General features: G+C 31.8%; 1 protein-coding gene across 2 annotated transcripts in view; it reads right to left on the reverse strand.

Moving 5' to 3' along the window:
* Nucleotides 1-18837, reverse strand: part of LOC134721346 (importin-4-like) — a 338068-nt gene that overhangs the window by 80882 nt on the left and 238349 nt on the right. For both annotated transcript variants that reach the window (XM_063584285.1, XM_063584286.1), the window contains exon 19: nucleotides 12553-12664. In XM_063584285.1, coding sequence (XP_063440355.1) covers nucleotides 12553-12664 — 112 coding nt within the window. The remainder of the gene's footprint in view (nucleotides 1-12552; nucleotides 12665-18837) is intronic.

An 18837-nucleotide genomic window follows, 5' to 3' on the forward strand; every position in this document is an offset into this window, starting at 1 on the left:
GGCGAGCACTTAAACTAGAGGCCAAGGTGTGTCGCTCACCTTGGTCTATATGCATATTTAACAAAGGACACAGATGGATTAAATGATAAAAAAAATGTGTTTTGGTGATATTGATATATTTATAGATCTCACTTTACGGAAATTCTTGCTTAAAGAATGGAAACAAGAGGCTGTCAAAGGGACAGCAAACAGAATTTTCCTGCAGAGATAGAACCCTGAAAACAACTCTGAATTGTGATTGTGATTGAATATTTCATATAGCATAAGTTTGTCATACACAATAAATTGTGAACTGAATGTTGAAATTAGACATTTACCTTTTATGGTCAAATATCTTAAATTTTAGTACAATACTAGAATCAGCATATCAAAGAATCCCAAGAACTAATTTTTTGATGAATGACTTCTTATTCTAACAATTTCTGTTTAGAGGGAAATAACTCAAACTTTAGTTCCATGAACTAATATTGTAAATCTAAAATTAAATATGATTTAAACAAAGTTCTCTAAAATTTAAAATGTTACATTAATTTTCAAATTATAACCAGATGCTTCGCAGGGCGTAGCTTTATACGACCGCAGAGGTTGAACCCTGAACGGTTGGGGCAAGTATGTACACAACATTCAAGCTGGATTCAGCTCTAAATTTGGATTGTGATTAAATAGTTGACACAGCATAGGTTTCTGACACAGAATGAATGTGTTCTAATGAACTTGAAATTTTTGTTTTCTCTTAGAGCAATTCACTATGCTGTTGAATATTAATCCTCTCAAAAAAATGTTTGAAGAAATTTTCTTTTATTTATGAAATTTCAAATGAGAAAAATTGAACCCAATTTTTTAATCACATCCCCCTTTCCCTTATTCCAAAACTAATCTCAATTAAAATATTCTAATGGAGTTTGCAACAATAACAACTCATTTAAATACATCATAAAATATTTAGATGTAAAAAAACTGCTTGTTATCACTAAATGGTAAAGATTATTTAAATTTATCAGTTGGTAGTAAAAAGTGAATATACATTGTATATTGTATATAACAAAGATTTAAGTTGATTCTGGACAAAGAAAGATAACTCCAATTAAAAAAAATTCTTGCAATAAGATATTTCTTGCTTACTATTTTGGACAAAGAAAGATAACTCTAATTAAAAAAAAATTTGCTATTTCACAATATTGTGAAATTAGATATTTCTTGCCATTGCACAATACTGAGCAATTGAAAAGACTTGCTATTCTACAATACTTAATATAATAATTTTAGATCCTGATTTGGACCAACTTGAAAACTGGGCCCATAATCAAAAATCTAAGTACATGTTTAGATTCAGCATATCAAAGAGGCCCAAGAATTTAATTTTTGTTAAAATCAAACTAAGTTGAATTTTGGACTCTTTGGACCTTAATGTAGGCCAATTTGAAAACGGGACCAAAAATGAAGAATCTACATACACAGTTAGATTTGGCATATCAAAGAACCCCATTTATTCAATTTTTGATGAAATCAAAAAAGTTTAATTTTGGACCCCCATTTGGGCCAACTTGAAAACTGGGCCAATAATAAAAAATCTAAGTTCATTTTTAGATTCAGCATATCAAAGAACCCCAAGGATTCAATTTTTGTTAAAATCAAACTAAGTTTAATTTTGGACCCTTTGGACCTTAATGTAGACCAATTTGAAAACGGGACCAAAAGTTAAGAATCTACATACACAGTTAGATTCGGCATATCAAAGAACCCCAATTATTCAATTTTGATGAAATCAAACAAAGTTTAATTTTGGACCCTTTGGGCCCTATTTTCCTAAACTGTTGGGACCAAAACTCCCAAACTCAATACCAACTTTCCTTTTATGGTCATTAACCTTGTGTTTAAATTTCATAGATTTCTATTTACTTATACTAACGTTATGGTGCGAAAACCAAGAAAAATGCTTATTTGGGTCCCTTTTTGGCCCCTAATTCCTAAACTGTTGGGACCTAAACTCCCAAAATCAATAACAATCTTCCTTTTGTGGTCATAAACATTATGTTTAAATTTCATTGATTTCTATTTACTTAAACTAAAGTTATTGTGCGAAAACCCAGAATAATGCTTATTTGGGCCCTTTTTTGGCCCCTAATTCCTAAACTGTTGAAACCAAAACTCCCAAAATCGATCCCAACCTTTCTTTTGTGGTCATCAACCTTGTGTCAAAATTTCATAGATTTCTATTAACTTAAACTAAAGTTATAGTGCGAAAACAAAGAAAATGCTTATTTGGGCCCTTTTTGGCCCCTAATTCCTAAAATGTTGGGACCAAAACTCCCAAAATCAATACCAACCTTCCTTTTATGGTCATGAACCTTGTGTTAAAATTTCATAGATTTCTATTCACTTTTACTAAAGTTAGAGTGCGAAAACTAAAAGTATTCGGACGACGACGACGACGACGACGACGACGCCAACGTGATAGCAATATACGACGAAATTTTTTTCAAAATTTGCGGTCGTATAAAAAATTATAATTAAATATAATTTTATAGTTTTCCAATGAATCTGTCAGTCCAATTATAATTGGGTGATTGAAAATTACCAGATGGTGTGTTTTCTTGGTAAAAGGTGAAAATCATTAAAACAATTAGTGTTATCAAACTTTATATACAGGGTTTCCGCTGGCGGTCGCCATTTTCGCAATTTGCGAAAAAATAATAATTTGTGGCGATTAAAATTCGTCATTGGCGAAAGAATTTGGCGAAAGAAATATAAATAACGATTTATTTTAATCCATCTTATTTACTTTTTTGGGGTTTCTCAGACTATACCTGCTCAAACAATACTCGGAATTCACCTTGAACAAGAACTTGAAAAGGTTGGGAACAACACCTCTAATGAGAATAACCTTTCAATGGAATGACTACACCTTAAATGAGGGATCAATTTCAAATGATAAAAGCTTTTGTTGTTTTGTAAAAACCACTTCTTACAAAAGAACAAAAGGGCACATATTTTTCTTTTGAAGAAACTCTCCCAAAGAACTGTACATCTTACTGGTATTATAAGGTTAAAACATCTTCAAGAATTTTCTTATATTCCGGGACTTCTTTTTCATTAAAAGTTTTAGAAAAGTTGTTTAAAATAAAATGAATTTTCCCCCCTTTTATGTTAAAGAAAAGTTCTTCTTTTTAAAAGTAAATGATCATTGTTTATTAATTACAATGTAGACTCTAAGATACGTTAGAGAGAATAATCATAGACAACAATGGGGCAAACTCGTGTTATTTAGGGGGAGGGTAGAAAATAAACAGCTGCGCCATGAGCGCATGATACGCCCGACGTCTTGTGTAGAAGTTTTATGCAATAATCATAAATAGTTTCTGATAAAGTTTTAAGCAATAACCAAAAAGTTTAAATCTTATTTTCACCAAAAAGTATACAGATCATTTGACCATCATAAAAAACAACTATATAAAGTTTCATGAAATTTAGATAAGTCGTTCTCAAGTGACGGTTCGACATGTTTACGCCGGACAGACGGACGGACACCGGACATTTGTATACCATAATACGTTCCGTCAAAATTTTGACTGGCGTATAAAAGGAAAATTGTAATCGAAAAATATATGTCTGTTACTTGGCGAAAAAAAAATATTGTTTTGACGAAAGAGATGGCTAAAAAACTAGAGGTTCTTAAGAGCCTGTGTCGCTCACCTTGGTATTCGTGCATTTAAACAAATTACACAAATGGATTCAGGGCAAAATTGTGTTTTGGTGATGTTGATGTGTTTGTAGATCTTACTTTACTGAACATTCTTGCTACTTACAGTTTTCTCTATCTATAATAAACTTGGCCCTTCTATCACAGAGGAAATTTTTTTTGTAAAAATTTACAAAAAATTACCAATATAATGAAAATTGTTCAAAATTTACTATAAAGGGCAATAACTCCTTAAGGGGTCAACTGACCATTTTGATCATGTTGAATTTTTAATAGATCTTACTTTGCTTAACATTATTGCTGTTTACAGTTAATCTCTATCTATAATAGTATTCAAGATAATTACCAAAAATGGCAAAATTTCTTTAAAAATTACTATTTGGGGGGCAGCAACCCAACAACCAGTTGTACAATTCATCTGAAAATTTCAGGACAGATAGATATTGGCTTGATAAACAATTTAACTGCTGTCAAATTTGCTCTAAATGCTTTGGTTTAAGAGTTAAAGGCCAAAATCTACATTTTACCCCTATCTTCTATGTTTAGCCATGGCGGCCATCTTGGTTGGTTGGCAGGGTCACCGGACACAATTTTTAAACTAGATACCCTAACGATGATTTTGGCCATGTTTAGTTAAATTTGGCCGGGAGAAGATTCTTATTAAAATTAACGACGACGGACGACAGACGACGGACGCCAAGTGATGAGAAAAGCTCACTTGACCCTGTTTATAAATACATAAAAAGTAAAATCACAAAGATACTAAACTCCAAGGATAAATTGAAACAAATGGATAACAACTGTCATATTCCTGACTTGGTAGAGACATTTTCTTGTGTAGAAAACAGGCACTATTATATAGTTAATAGTTCCCAATAGTTTTCTTTCATTTATTATAACAAACTAATGTATATATTCAACTTATCTATGAATTTATGCATTTTTATCCTCTAATAAAATAGATTATTATCTAATGAATTTGCAAATCTGGAACTCCAATCAGGATCAAGATAAAATTAAAATTTACACACACAACAAAAAGAAAATACCACATATCAACTGTGACATCTACCTTCAAAACACACTTAACCAAAAAAAAATAATAATAAAAACTCCTGACTAATCAGTTAATCAGATATAATAATTGATAGACTATTAATACATAAACTTATTCGTTTCTGTTCAAAGGACAATAACTCAATCACATAATAAGCATTCATCAGGTGTTCCGCAGGGTGCAGCTTTATACGACTGCAGAGGTCGACCCTGAACAGATGGGGCAAGTATGGACACAACATTCAAGCTTGATACAGCTGTGCATTTGGATTGTGATCAAATTCTTGACATAATATGAGTTTCTGACACAAAACAAATGTCAAGATCTTACAAATCTTATATGCAATATTGTGAAATTAAAGATTTCTTCTTCAAACTTTTCAAAACTTTGGAATTTGAGAAATTTGAAAAAAATAATACTGAAAACTTCTACCACCCTCCTTTTTTGCAATAAGTCCAAAACCTGACATTTCTTTATAATTTATTTTCAAGTAGTGTAAGGGAGGTAAATTAAAACACACCAAACATTGTAAGTTAACTGTTTTTGAATTACCTCCCTTTCACTGCTTTTAAATTGTCTTAATTGTCCATTGACCATAAAAACCTAGTTTCCCCCCTTTTTTTGCCCCTAATTCCAAAATATTTTCAGCCATAACCCCCCAAAGTCATTACTTATCATCCCTTAATGGTTAGGAAACTTGTGGTATAATTTCAAAGAGATTCATCCACTTAAACACAAGTTATTGTTTGAAAACTACAAAAATGCTTATTTTGGGCCCCCTTTTTGGCCCCTTTTTCCTAAACTATTGGGACCATAAACCCTAAAACCAATCTCAACCTTCCTTTGATGGTATTGAAACTTCTGGTGAAAATTTATAAAGATCGATCCTTTAAATCTAAAGTTATTGTCCGGAAACTTAATAAGATTTAATCGTTCAGCATTAAATCAATTTAATAAATTGAGAGTATCGTCTGCTAAACTAGAGTTAACTTTTCTTTAATTTTGACGGACTTAAGCGTCTTTTGTTCACCTACATTTTTCATAAGCGGTTTTCCCGCTTTTATTTGGTATAAAATTGCATGCTTTTCGTGATTTGTTCATTGCGTGATTTGAACTCTGAAGGAACACAAAAAGGACAGGAGATTCGGACATAAGATAAGTACATTATGTTTTATTGATGTTAGATTAGTTACTGCAATTGTATTTTCTGGATTATTTTATTTCTGTAATTTGTAAAAGAAATTATTTGAGTTTTAATTAAAGTTATTTCTTGCAAACAGTTCGATTCATTAATTCAATTTTTCTCTCACTGGCATAGCATATATCACGGAACAAACTATAACTAATAATAATAGTTATGTTACACTGTGCACACGTATATTTCATTGACTAGCATTAAAATTAAATGCTTTACTACAGGTGATATATTTTGTTTTAAATGTATTAGCGATACACTTTGATCAGGTAATTACAATGTATGTTGTGTATGCCGTGTTATATTTATCATGACCGGAAACGTTTAATTTTATTAAACGTTACATGATTAATACATGTGTGTTTAATTTGCGGAAACATAGTTTAATTAAGTTAAGCTTGGTAATAGAAGCTATCAAACGTTTTCAAAACGATATTTATTTTGTTAAGAAAGCTGTTTTGAGTTATGTTTTTAATCAACTTCCATTGTTTTGATGCATAAAAATGTATCAAAAGTTCAGTTAAGATTACGCAGTGTAAACATTATGGTATTTCAATTTATTTCAATTTATCTTATGTTAAATTCATACATGTGTAAATATGATCTGGACTTTAAAGCTTGATGTATGTATCTAATCTGTATTTATGATTATAATAGTTATAACAATGCCAAGAGGTAGAGGAAGACGTCGCCGACAGGACCAGGTTAGAGGTCCGGAGTTTCGGGTTAGGAGGGCTCCCAGGGAAGTACAACAGCCACAACCAGTTGTGAGAAATGTGGGAAGGCGTCCACCAGCTGATGTAGAACAAGAAGCACATATAGAAAGAAGACAGCGGTTTGATGAACCCGAAGTAGTTTCCATGCGACCTGTTGACATTCGAGTGAATGAGCCACAATTAGCTGCATTAGGTGAGGTAAATGAAGTTTATGATGAACCTCTAATGTTACCTGGCTTTAATGAAGTTGACATATTTATAAGCCAAAAACTTAAGGACAAAATTTGGAATTTTGAATACTTGATTTGTCTCTTATGCACCGTAAGAATTTTAACAGCCAAACAAATACCGAAAATACAATTGGCATCAATGAGGGTATGCTAGTTATACAAAACAGAGTTAAAAAAAACCCATACTGTAAGTTCTGTTGAAGATTGGACTGATTCATTTATTGCCTATGCCCAGGTCCTTGTCGAAAGGTATCCTGGAAAGGCAAGTGAACTTTTTTTCGTATATGTCCATCATAAGGGGTGCAGCAACTGATCATTCTTTTGAAAAATGCTATTCTTATGACCAACAATTCCGTTTAAGGGTATCAAGGGATCATACAAAGAAATGGTCATCCATAGATGGTTTTTTGTGGTTACGTATTTTAACAGCCAATACTTCAAAAAAAAAAACACGCTGATGTTAGTAATAAATGCTACGATTTTAATTTCAAAGGTTTTTGCAATAAACGCAATTGCCAATACAGACATGCATGTCTCAAATGTGGTTTAGATCACTCTTCCTTAAGATGTCGTCGATTTATGGACAATGAAATTGATACTGATCCATCTAGGTATAATAGGAATGACATTGCACCTTTGCTAAACAACTCTGGTAATAGACAAAACCCAAAAGGAAGTTTTAACAAAAGATAATTTACATATAATGTAAATGAACTCTTTTCTAATGCTGATTTACAGTTGTATGCTGACAGTGCAGGTGGTTTTTTCTTGGGTTGTGCAGTTTATTCAAATGAGTCATGATCATTTTCAAAATAGCCAAATAATTGGGACAAAGTTTTATTAGTTGACATTACTTATATAAAAATAATACCTATGCTTTAGTCATCTTTTTTATGCATTTAAATGAATTTCATTGTGTTAATTTGGCTATTGTTGCAAATTGAAATATAAAAATTATAAGCTTCAAACAGCATTTGCTGCATTTTTACGTGCGAATGAACTTGCCACTCCATCACATGATGAACATAGGCGAGATATATATATTGATCATGTAAAGTCAGCTTTTTATTACTATAGTTTTTTTCTAAACTGTAAAAAAGGGAGATCCATTACTCTAAAAGTTTGTTGATAAAAATAAACAAATGAGATGTGTCCTCTACATTTACGTAGTTTGATAACTTTTTTGCAAATACGACCTGGAAATAATGGTCCGCTTTTATACTTATTGATGAGAAATCCTTTATAAGAGTTCAGTTTCAAATTGGTTTTAACATAGGAACCCGGTCAAGTTAATGTTGAGTTGTACACGTTGCTTATATTTGTACTGTCGTATAGTATAGTTGTAAAACTACCTTGAACTGTTGTATAGTATGGTTGATATACTACGTTGAACTGTTGTATAGTATGGTTGATATACTACGTTGAACTGTTCTATAGTATGGTTGATATACTACGTTGAACTGTTGTATAGTATGGTTGATATAATACGTTGAACTGTTGTATAGTATGGTTGATATACTACGTTGAACTGTTGTATAGTATGGTTGATATACTACGTTGAACTGTTGTACAGTATGGTTGATATAATACGTTGAACTGTTGTAAGTATGGTTGATATACTACGTTCAATTGAAATGGTTGAGTTGAAAACCTATGTAACTTCAGAATTTGTTTAAGTGTTGAATTTTTTGTCATGGATTGATAAATTTTGTTTGGCGATGCTCACAAACGAAGTTTGCTAGCATTTGGCTGAATTTATCACAGTTGGCGTCTGGTAGCCCAGTCGCCATTTGGAGAAAACATATGATGGTTGCCCTTCAATGTTTTTATCTTGGACATTAATGAGAAATTGTCGATGAATGCAAATTCGTTGGCCGGTTGATACATAGTTGAACTGTCCTAATAAATCCATGACAAAAAATTGCCAAAAATTCAAACTTACTATTTGTTGTTTTTTATATTATGATCATATATTAGTTTGTCTTACAATTTGTTCACATTTGTACAACGAAGGTAATCTTGAGTCGTTGGAAATATTACAAGGGATTTCAACGAATTTGGGTTATCTTTTATCTGGTATATCGTATTCCTAAATTGACTTCTGTTGGTTTCTTTCGAATATTTAATAATAAGATTTAATCGTTCAGCATTAAATCAATTTAATAAATTGAGAGTATCGTCTGCTAAACTAGAGTTAACTTTTCTTTAATTTTGACGGACTTAAGCGTTTTTTGTTCACCTACATTTTTCATAAGCGGTTTTCCCGCTTTTATTTGGTATAAAATTGCATGCTTTTCGTGATTTGTTCATTGCGTGATTTGAACACTGAAGGAACACAAAAACCCGCCCTATCCCACCCTTTAGAATATTTTTTTCTGCTGTTTGTTGTATATTTTCAGATATTGCCAAAAGAAGCGTCATGGATTGGACAGAATGTTTACTGAATACATAGTTTTACTGACGGGCTGAATTTATCACAGTTGGCGTCTGGTAGCCCAGTCGCCATTTGGAGAAAACATATGATGGTTGCCCTTCAATGTTTTTATCTTGGACATTAATGAGAAATTGTCGATGAATGCAAATTCGTTGGCCGGTTGATACATAGTTGAACTGTCCTAATAAATCCATGACAAAAAATTGCCAAAAATTCAAACTTACTATTTGTTGTTTTTTATATTATGATCATATATTAGTTTGTCTTACAATTTGTTCACATTTGTACAACGAAGGTAATCTTGAGTCGTTGGAAATATTACAAGGGATTTCAACGAATTTGGGTTATCTTTTATCTGGTATATCGTATTCCTAAATTGACTTCTGTTGGTTTCTTTCGAATATTTAATAATAAGATTTAATCGTTCAGCATTAAATCAATTTAATAAATTGAGAGTATCGTCTGCTAAACTAGAGTTAACTTTTCTTTAATTTTGACGGACTTAAGCGTCTTTTGTTCACCTACATTTTTCATAAGCGGTTTTCCCGCTTTTATTTGGTATAAAATTGCATGCTTTTCGTGATTTGATCATTGCGTGATTTGAACTCTGAAGGAACACAAAAACCCGCCCTATCCCACCCTTTAGAATATTTTTTTCTGCTGTTTGTTGTATATTTTCAGATATTGCCAAAAGAAGCGTCATGGATTGGACAGAATGTTTACTGAATACATAGTTTTACTGACGGGCTGAATTTATCACAGTTGGCGTCTGGTAGCCCAGTCGCCATTTGGAGAAAACATATGATGGTTGCCCTTCAATGTTTTTATCTTGGACATTAATGAGAAATTGTCGATGAATGCAAATTCGTTGGCCGGTTGATACATAGTTGAACTGTCCTAATAAATCCATGACAAAAAATTGCCAAAAATTCAAACTTACTATTTGTTGTTTTTTATATTATGATCATATATTAGTTTGTCTTACAATTTGTTCACATTTGTACAACGAAGGTAATCTTGAGTCGTTGGAAATATTACAAGGGATTTTAACGAATTTGTGTTATCTTTTATCTGGTATATCGTATTCCTAAATTGACTTCTGTTGGTTTCTTTCGAATATTTAATAATGCGTCTTCAGACGACGCAGATGACAACGACCACAACGACATGCTACCTTTATAAGACCCCAATTTTTTTTTGCGGTCGTATAAAAACTATAAAAGTGTTAATAAACCTAAAAGACACTCTGAATATATCTCGGATAGGGCTATAGTTGTAACTTGGATAATTATTTTCAAATCACCATGATCACGGAATAAGAAATTATATCGTATTTTTTAAATCCTGGGTTCCCTTTTGTGAACCCCTAAACCAATGACCCTGATAATGAAGAACACCCGGATGACAAAAAACCATGAATATCGTACACTTTGTGATAATGTCTTGATCGTGATAATATTTTGTTTGATGAAATTCTGGTTATTTAATCAGCTATACGAACGTTTGAAGGAATGATGGAAGTAAAACAAATCTCACAATGTCGCAATTCAAACAATGTGAAACTTCTGTTGCAAATGAAAACAATGTCAATGACCACTATTGAATGTGAATCTGACAAGTCGGAGACTGATATTACCAAGATCTATTTGACATACGAGGATAAAATTAAAAAAATAATTAAATTCGTGGAACAACCAGTTTCATCAATTTCTATAGACAATGATCGATCAAAGTTATTACTTTTTCATTTTTTTATTTATATTTTTTATATTTACAATAAGACCGTTCTTTTACACGCGTAACATCGGACATCATAAATTAATACATCACCTTCCGAACAAAAACGAAACCTGAATACACCGGCTAACTGTCCAAACCAGACCTTTTCCATAGTCCTGTAGCCGGCTGGTTTATTCAGGTTTTACTGTATTAACTTAATTATAGTATACAAGTGCCGACTAGAAATTGAGGAAATTGGAGATGGAAAATGATTGCAGCAGCAAATACTTTATGGTATGCTTAGTCTGCACCCAGCTGTATGGTGCTTATGAGTAAATAATTTGAGCCAAAAATTCATAGAACTATATATTTTCACCATACGTTTACTGACCAAAACAAATGAAAAATTGTTCAGTATTTTTTTGTTTTTATAAATACCTTTTGATCTGTCAATATTCAGTATTAATGGTACATGTACTTGCATCACTAAGAGTTAAATATTTTGTCAGGTTAAATTCATTAGTTAGTTAATTACTAGCTTTTCAAGGAAAAATTTGTAAGGGTTCCGCGGAACCCAGTGTCTCGCCTATTTTTGAGGTAAAAAAAAAGGCTCAACAATAATGAGGAAAAGAATCAATAAAAATATTCCTCTTGTTACTATTTTATGATTGTAAGAAAATCTAAGTTCATTTAAAAGTAAATTACAGAAAAAACTGAGTAATCTTTTTACAAACTTTACTTCTGGATACAATCTTATGATCATAAATAAGCTTCTGTCCAAGTTTGGTACAAACCAAGGATAGTTTAAGAAAGTTATTAAAAATTTTAAAAACTTTAACCACAGAGTGAATGTAATGCTTCCCCGCAGAAAAACTAAGTCCATTTAAAAGTAAAATATGTAAAAAATGGAATTTTATATTTACAAAATTTACTTCTGGATATTGTCTTATGATCATAAACAAGCCGTCTGTCCAAGTTTGGTACAAACCCAGGATAGTTGGAGAAAGTTATTAAAATTCTAAAGACTTTAACCACAGAGTGAATGTTTTGTTTTCCCGCAGAAAAAACTAAGTCCATTTATAGTAAAATATGGAAAAAATGGAATTTTATTTTTTACAAAATTTACTTCTGGATACTATCTTATGATCATAAACAAGCTTCTGTCAAAGTTTGGTAGAAATCCAGTATAGTTAAGAAAGTTATTCAAATTTCAAAAACTTTAACCACAGAGTGAATATTTGTTGACGCCGCCGACGACGGAATGTAGGATCGCTTAGTCTCGCTTTTTCGACTAAAGTCGAAGGCTCGACAAAAATGTAAAGGCTAATTTGATAAACTCTGATAAACTCTTAAGAAAACAATAGCTATTGTTTGTATGTTATGGAACTCACAAAAATTTAAAAAGCCTAACACAGAGGAAATCTGTCTGGGGAAATAAAAAAGATTCATAATTTTTTTGACAATTAATCTTAAGAACTTATGAATATGTCAAAATAAATACCTTGACTCCTTCTGTTGATTTTATGGAGTTTATCATGAACATAACCAATTTCTCCATGTATGGTATCATGTCTTGTTGTAGTAATGATGACAAAGCAGCAAAGAGAGAATATCTACAATAAACACATAATGGTTTTTAACAAAATAAATGAATCACCTTCTTTTCAGAGAATATACATGGTCTTAACTACGGTTTAAATGCTATGAAATAGTTTTATAATTGCAACTAGATGGTGTACAATATGGCAAATGATACCGAAGGGACATTCAAACTGAAATTGAAAAAAAAAAATGGCAACACCATAGCTAAAGATAAAAAAACAACCAACATAGGTTAGGGGACGGGGAGGGGTTTTGTTGTGTTAAGATCTGAGGTGCATCTGAAGGGCAAGCTGATCTCACTTCACATGTAGTATGCGTTAAACCTGGCGAGACATCATCTGTCAAACCTGGTGAAAAGTCTAAATCCGTCCCTCAAATTCAGGGAAAAGGGGACTCCACTATCCTAGGTTAGGGGAGGGTTCGGATCCTGCTAACATGTTTAACCCCGCCACATTCTGTATGTATGTTCCTGTCCTAAGTCAGGAGTCTGTAATTCAGTGGCTGTCATTTGTTTATGTGTTACATTTTTTTTTCGTTCATAAATTAGGCCGTTAGTTTCCTCGTTTAAATTGTTTTACATTGTCATTTCGTTGCCTTTGATAGCTGACTATGTGGTATTGGCTTTGCTCATTGTTGAAGACTGTACGCTGACCTATAGTTGTTAATTTCTGTGTCATTTTGTATCTTGTGCAGTGTTGTCTCATTGACAATCATACCATATCTTCTTTTTTATATCTATTATAGTTATGACAATTGGAACATATCTATTGTCCTCTGTGAAACAAAAAATCCATAACTACTGTCAACCATCTTGTGATAGCATCCATAACATTTATGAAGAAATGATTTCAATTTCACCTCTTATTGGTTTAAAACTTCCTTGTGAGCAAAAACTCTCTCTAAAGGCGTCATGATAGCAAATATATGCTCTGGGATATCGTATCAACTGGGAGAAGTATACTCTATCAGGGATGAGATTATTGAAAATGTAATGGTTATTAAGAGCCAATCCGCCAGAAAACCATGCAATATACAATCGTCCAAATCGAAAATCACAACTTGACAAATTTTTATACATCATCTCAATCCTTCACATAAAATAAAAAAAAATGGCTACTTAATTTTCGCCAGAATCATATCTATTTTTAGTAACAGCCTCATTTGCATAATTATGTAAATTCATTAGAAAACCAAGGAAAAATCCAACTTTTAATGCCTTTTAAGAACTACCCAAAAGCATATTAAATGGGGGAGTTGAGTTTTTAGAGTAATGTCAGCTGGAACCCATTCATTTTACTATGTTCTGGTCAATACAAATGAAAATTTAAACTATTTGTCACATTGCCAGGAGCACGGACGCAAAGGCTAGATTTTTCATACATGAATTTACATGACTTTTACTTGCTTCTAACTTGCAAGACCCATTCCGTATATGTTTGCAACTTATATAAGTTTTAATTATGGTGTATTTTTTATAACAGATTAAAATATTAAGCTTTATTGATGTACATGTATGTATAAATGTATGAATTATATTTATAGAGCCCTTTTTAAAAGAAACAAAAAAAACATGCACAGTGATGCTACACTACCCTACAATTCCTGTGATACAAAATTGAAGAATTATTTTATAGTTTAACACTTTTCATTTGTAGAACTATTATCATGATAATAGATGCAGGCAATGCTGATGATTTTAGTGAATGTGACGATAGCCAGGTCAAACTAAATACATGTAAAGAACAAGATACTGGTAAGATATTATTAACTTATATATTAATTTAACTGTTTGGAAAATATGGTTATCATGACATACAAAGTATATACGTCATCACCTTTATAATAATTATACATTAGTTTTATTGAACATGTCTTTGTTAACTTGGTTTTCCCATTGAAAAATCACTTTTATACTAATTCAATTTGAAGTAGGAATACATGTAGTACATTCGTACATATATAGGGCGGCTCCTATGTTTTGCATTCAACAACTATTACATTTTCAAGATGGCCACTAAGGATGGCAAAAAAAAAAGTTGTCATCTTTATTTCCTGTCAGTGGTAAACATGTACATTTTTTTTTTAAAACTTGGAGGAATATACGTTCATCGGCTAATTGAATATATCGGACAATCGGATATTTTTAGCTGACATTTTGGGTATCCGATTGGCCGGAGTCTACTGTAAATAAAAATATGAAAAAAGTGGTATGATTGCCAATTAGAATAGATGACATACAACTTATATGTAAGCTATAAGTCTTCATATGCCATATGGCCTTCAACAATGCACAAGACCAATACTGCATATCTATTCAGCCATAAAAGGCCCAAAAATTGGAAAATGAAAAAATATAAAAGCTAACAGCCTGATCTATATATGTACATGTATGTTTTGTGATTTTCAGATCTAGACTCACAACTAACTGAACCTTTACAGCAGTGGACATCAAATCGGAAGACTGAAAATGCTTCTGACAGAAACAATTTCAACCAACCAAACAATTAACAGAAACTTTGCATCTTTAAAACACTACTTACATCTTCCATGGGATGATGTTCCAAAAAATAACAGTTCATCATTAATGAAGATTTTTATGTTATGGATTTTCTTTTACAAGACAGTTAATGTACACTTGTTTTTATAGTAAAACCTTGCCTTTGGTATGTAAGTTGACTATGATGAGTTACAGATCAAGTATAAGTATTGTTCCACTCCCCTAATTTCTGTTGAAAATTACCCGCTATGGACTTTGATAAATTGTTGAAAATCACAGTTATATGCACTTTTCTCCTAAAAGCTTTCAGATATTGGGCTGATTTTTGGTATGTGAGTTACAGATCAAGTTTAAGTTTCGTCATGCTACCCTAATATTTGCTGTAATTTCGGGCTTTGAACTTTGAAAAATTTTGGAAATCAAAGTTATATGGACCTTTCTTCTATTAAAATGCTTTCAGATATTGGGCTGATTTTTGGTATGTGAGCTAACCATGATGAGTTACATATCAAGTTTAAGTTTCGTTCCGCTGTGTAATTTTTTCCAGAATTAAGGGTTTTAAACTTTGAAAATTGTTCAAAAATCACATTTATATGGACATTTTTGTATATGCCTCCAGATTTAGAGCTGATTTTTTACATGCGAGACAACCATCATGTTTGTATCCACATGTGTTATTGAAATTGCAGATTTTCAAATTTTTGAGACGTAGCCTTTCATGTTGCTTTGACACATCTAGTTTAAGATACATTTATGATTATCATTTTTGTATTGACTACATTACAGTAGATGCATTTATGATTTTCATGTTTTTATTGACCACATTGCAGCAACATAGATATATAGGTACCTGGCAAATATTACCTTGTTAGCATACTAGGCTCAAAGGGCCATAAAAAAGTCCATCTCTTAGTGTCTGTTAAAATCATCTCTATATTGCAACTGTTTACAGTTTTTTCTTTTAAAACATTAGTTTTAAAAACTTTAGAAGTATCATACATATATGTATATATAACTCGTCTAGACATCAACCCAACAATGTTAGATCTGTAAATTTGCTTTGCAAATTTTTGGTTCTTCCCTCGCCGGGATTCGAACCCATGCTACTGTGATATCATGACACCAAATCGCCTGCACTGCAGCCGTCCCGCTAGACCACACGACCACCTGGGCTCTCAAAAAAGAGCTTTCGGTGGCCATATGTTACCTTTCCACGTCAGTTTTAATCCTGCGGCGTACTACAGTACATGATATATAAGGCATGAAGATGTTATTGTTACAGATCAGCTAAATTATCTATAGTAAAGGATCCTACAAATTAATGTAAGATACAGTCACAGAAAATAATTATATTCATAAGTACGTCTGAGTCAGTGACAACCCTACAGCAGATGTATCCATCGGATCGCCATCAATGATGGTGATACATGGCTGTGTACATAATGTATATACAACTCGTCTAAACATCAACCCAACAATGTTAGATCTGTAAATTTGTTTTCGCAAATTTTTGGTTCTTCCCTCGCCGGGATTCGAACCCATGCTACTGTGATATCGTGACACCAAACCAAATATATATATATATATATAAACGAGTCTAAATTGAAAACTTCGTTCAAACCTATGATTGCGTTGGATAAAAACCGCCATTTTATACGTGTGCATGTTAAACAAATTTCGTTGTAGAAGGGTCTAAAAACAGCACAAACAACATTTTCCAAAAGACCAAAAAAGTGAAAAAGTATATTTAAACAAATATATATATATATTGTAAAAACTATCAAAATGTCAAGATCTTTTACTACCCAAAATTTTTCTGTAAAATTGGGACGTAACATCTATGAGCTACTGTCCCTGAAGTGTGTAAAGGAGTAGGTCCGGTAAGACCCCTTTTTGGCTCCAAAATATAACAGTTTTACAAAATTGTTAAAATGTAAACTTTAAGTTATTTATTGGACAGTTGAATGCTTCTGCTACATAAAAATGGGCTGTTTTTGACAATACAATTGACATATATAGGGTTGTAGCACCATTTAGTCATGCTAAATTACTGAAATGCTCAATATTCTATCATTTTAGTTAAATTTTAGACGGTTTCCGTGTTAAACGAAAATTCGTGTTCATCCTTAATATTGAAATGTAAGTTGTATTTTATGATAATATATAACATATATAAAGGTTGTGGATGAACACGGATGCGACCACTTTATTTTGCATATTTGAGCATGAATCTGATCGTCTTAAATGACTAAATCAGTTAAAATCTTTCACATTTACTAATTGAATTAAGTGAAATAGACACTTAAGTGTTTAAAAAGTGGTCAAAATCTTTCGTCAGATGAAACTGAAAATTGAGGCCAAAATGAGTCCTTACCGGACTTCTCCTTTACAAATTTTCAGAGTTTTCTGCTAATATCTGACAGCTATATCAATATGATATAAGAAAATATTGCAAAAGTGGTCAGAAAAAGTTATTTTTACAGTCTGAACTTATTCTGAATTGTTTTAAATTTATTGCTAATGAATTATGTGTTTTTTATCGTTTTGAGGTGCACAATTTGTCAATTCAAGCTATTTCGGCTCCTGAGAGCCTCTAGATTTGTAATGAATAATTTGTATTTGTATATGATTTTTTTCTTAATGTATTAAATGAAACATTAATTAATCTTTTCCTTTTGTTGTTATACTTATTTATAAATCCAGATCTTATAATATGTCAGATTTTAAAAATTAGACGGCAAAATTGAGAAAATGCAGGCTACCCCATTTTGTTGTGGCATATACTAGACACCAACATTATTTGCCGAACTTAATATTTTTTTTGATTGAGTATATATAGTTATACTTTGCAAGTAGATATGTTGTTTTACAATAATAAACGGGTCTTGGAGTATTTTGGCTCTTAAAGATGACCAAAATCAGCCATTTTGGACTTGAAGCTAAATAGAACATATTGAAATGGTTAGATTATACATACACTTTATAGACAGCACTGTTATTTCTATGCATTCTTACACTTAAAGTGATGTATTACTAGTAACAACTATCAAAAAATTATAAATATTGCAATGTTTTTTTATTTAAACCATCAAAATATGCCAAAAAAGGCTTATTTTTGACGTTTTCGAGCAATTTCAGCTGTTTATAGATGGCGCCTCAAAAAAAATCAAGATCGGTTCAAAATTTCCAGAAAAAATTTTGTGTGGTTAATTACATCAATAAGGTGCACCAATGTGCCAAGTATGAACTCATTTGGCAAAATTGGCATTTGGACGGTTTTGCATGGTTTTCTGGCAGATTGGCTCTTAAGTGTAATGCATTTAAATTTTCCATGTAATTGAGTGTAATGTGTAATTAAGCATTTTTTCAAAATATGTAATGGTAATTTAATTAATTTGATTTCCATGAAAAAAGCATGTAATGCTGAAATACTTTTCATTTCAATTTCAATAACAGGTACTTTTATGGTGTCAAGTTATGTTAATATTGATTTAAAATAAAATTTATTACAAAAATATTAAAGTGCAATCTTTATTGGCTTTTGTAAGAATGGGGAAAGCTAATAGATTAATGTAGGATCTTAAAGTTTTGAAACTTTGAATTATGAATTATGAATTTTTAATGATCCTGTTTAGCTTTCGTAAGAACCAGCAGATTTCCTTCAAGGACCACCAGGGAATTTGTATT

This window comes from Mytilus trossulus, chromosome 6, assembly GCF_036588685.1.
Source record: "Mytilus trossulus isolate FHL-02 chromosome 6, PNRI_Mtr1.1.1.hap1, whole genome shotgun sequence".
Taxonomy (NCBI): domain Eukaryota; kingdom Metazoa; phylum Mollusca; class Bivalvia; order Mytilida; family Mytilidae; genus Mytilus; species Mytilus trossulus.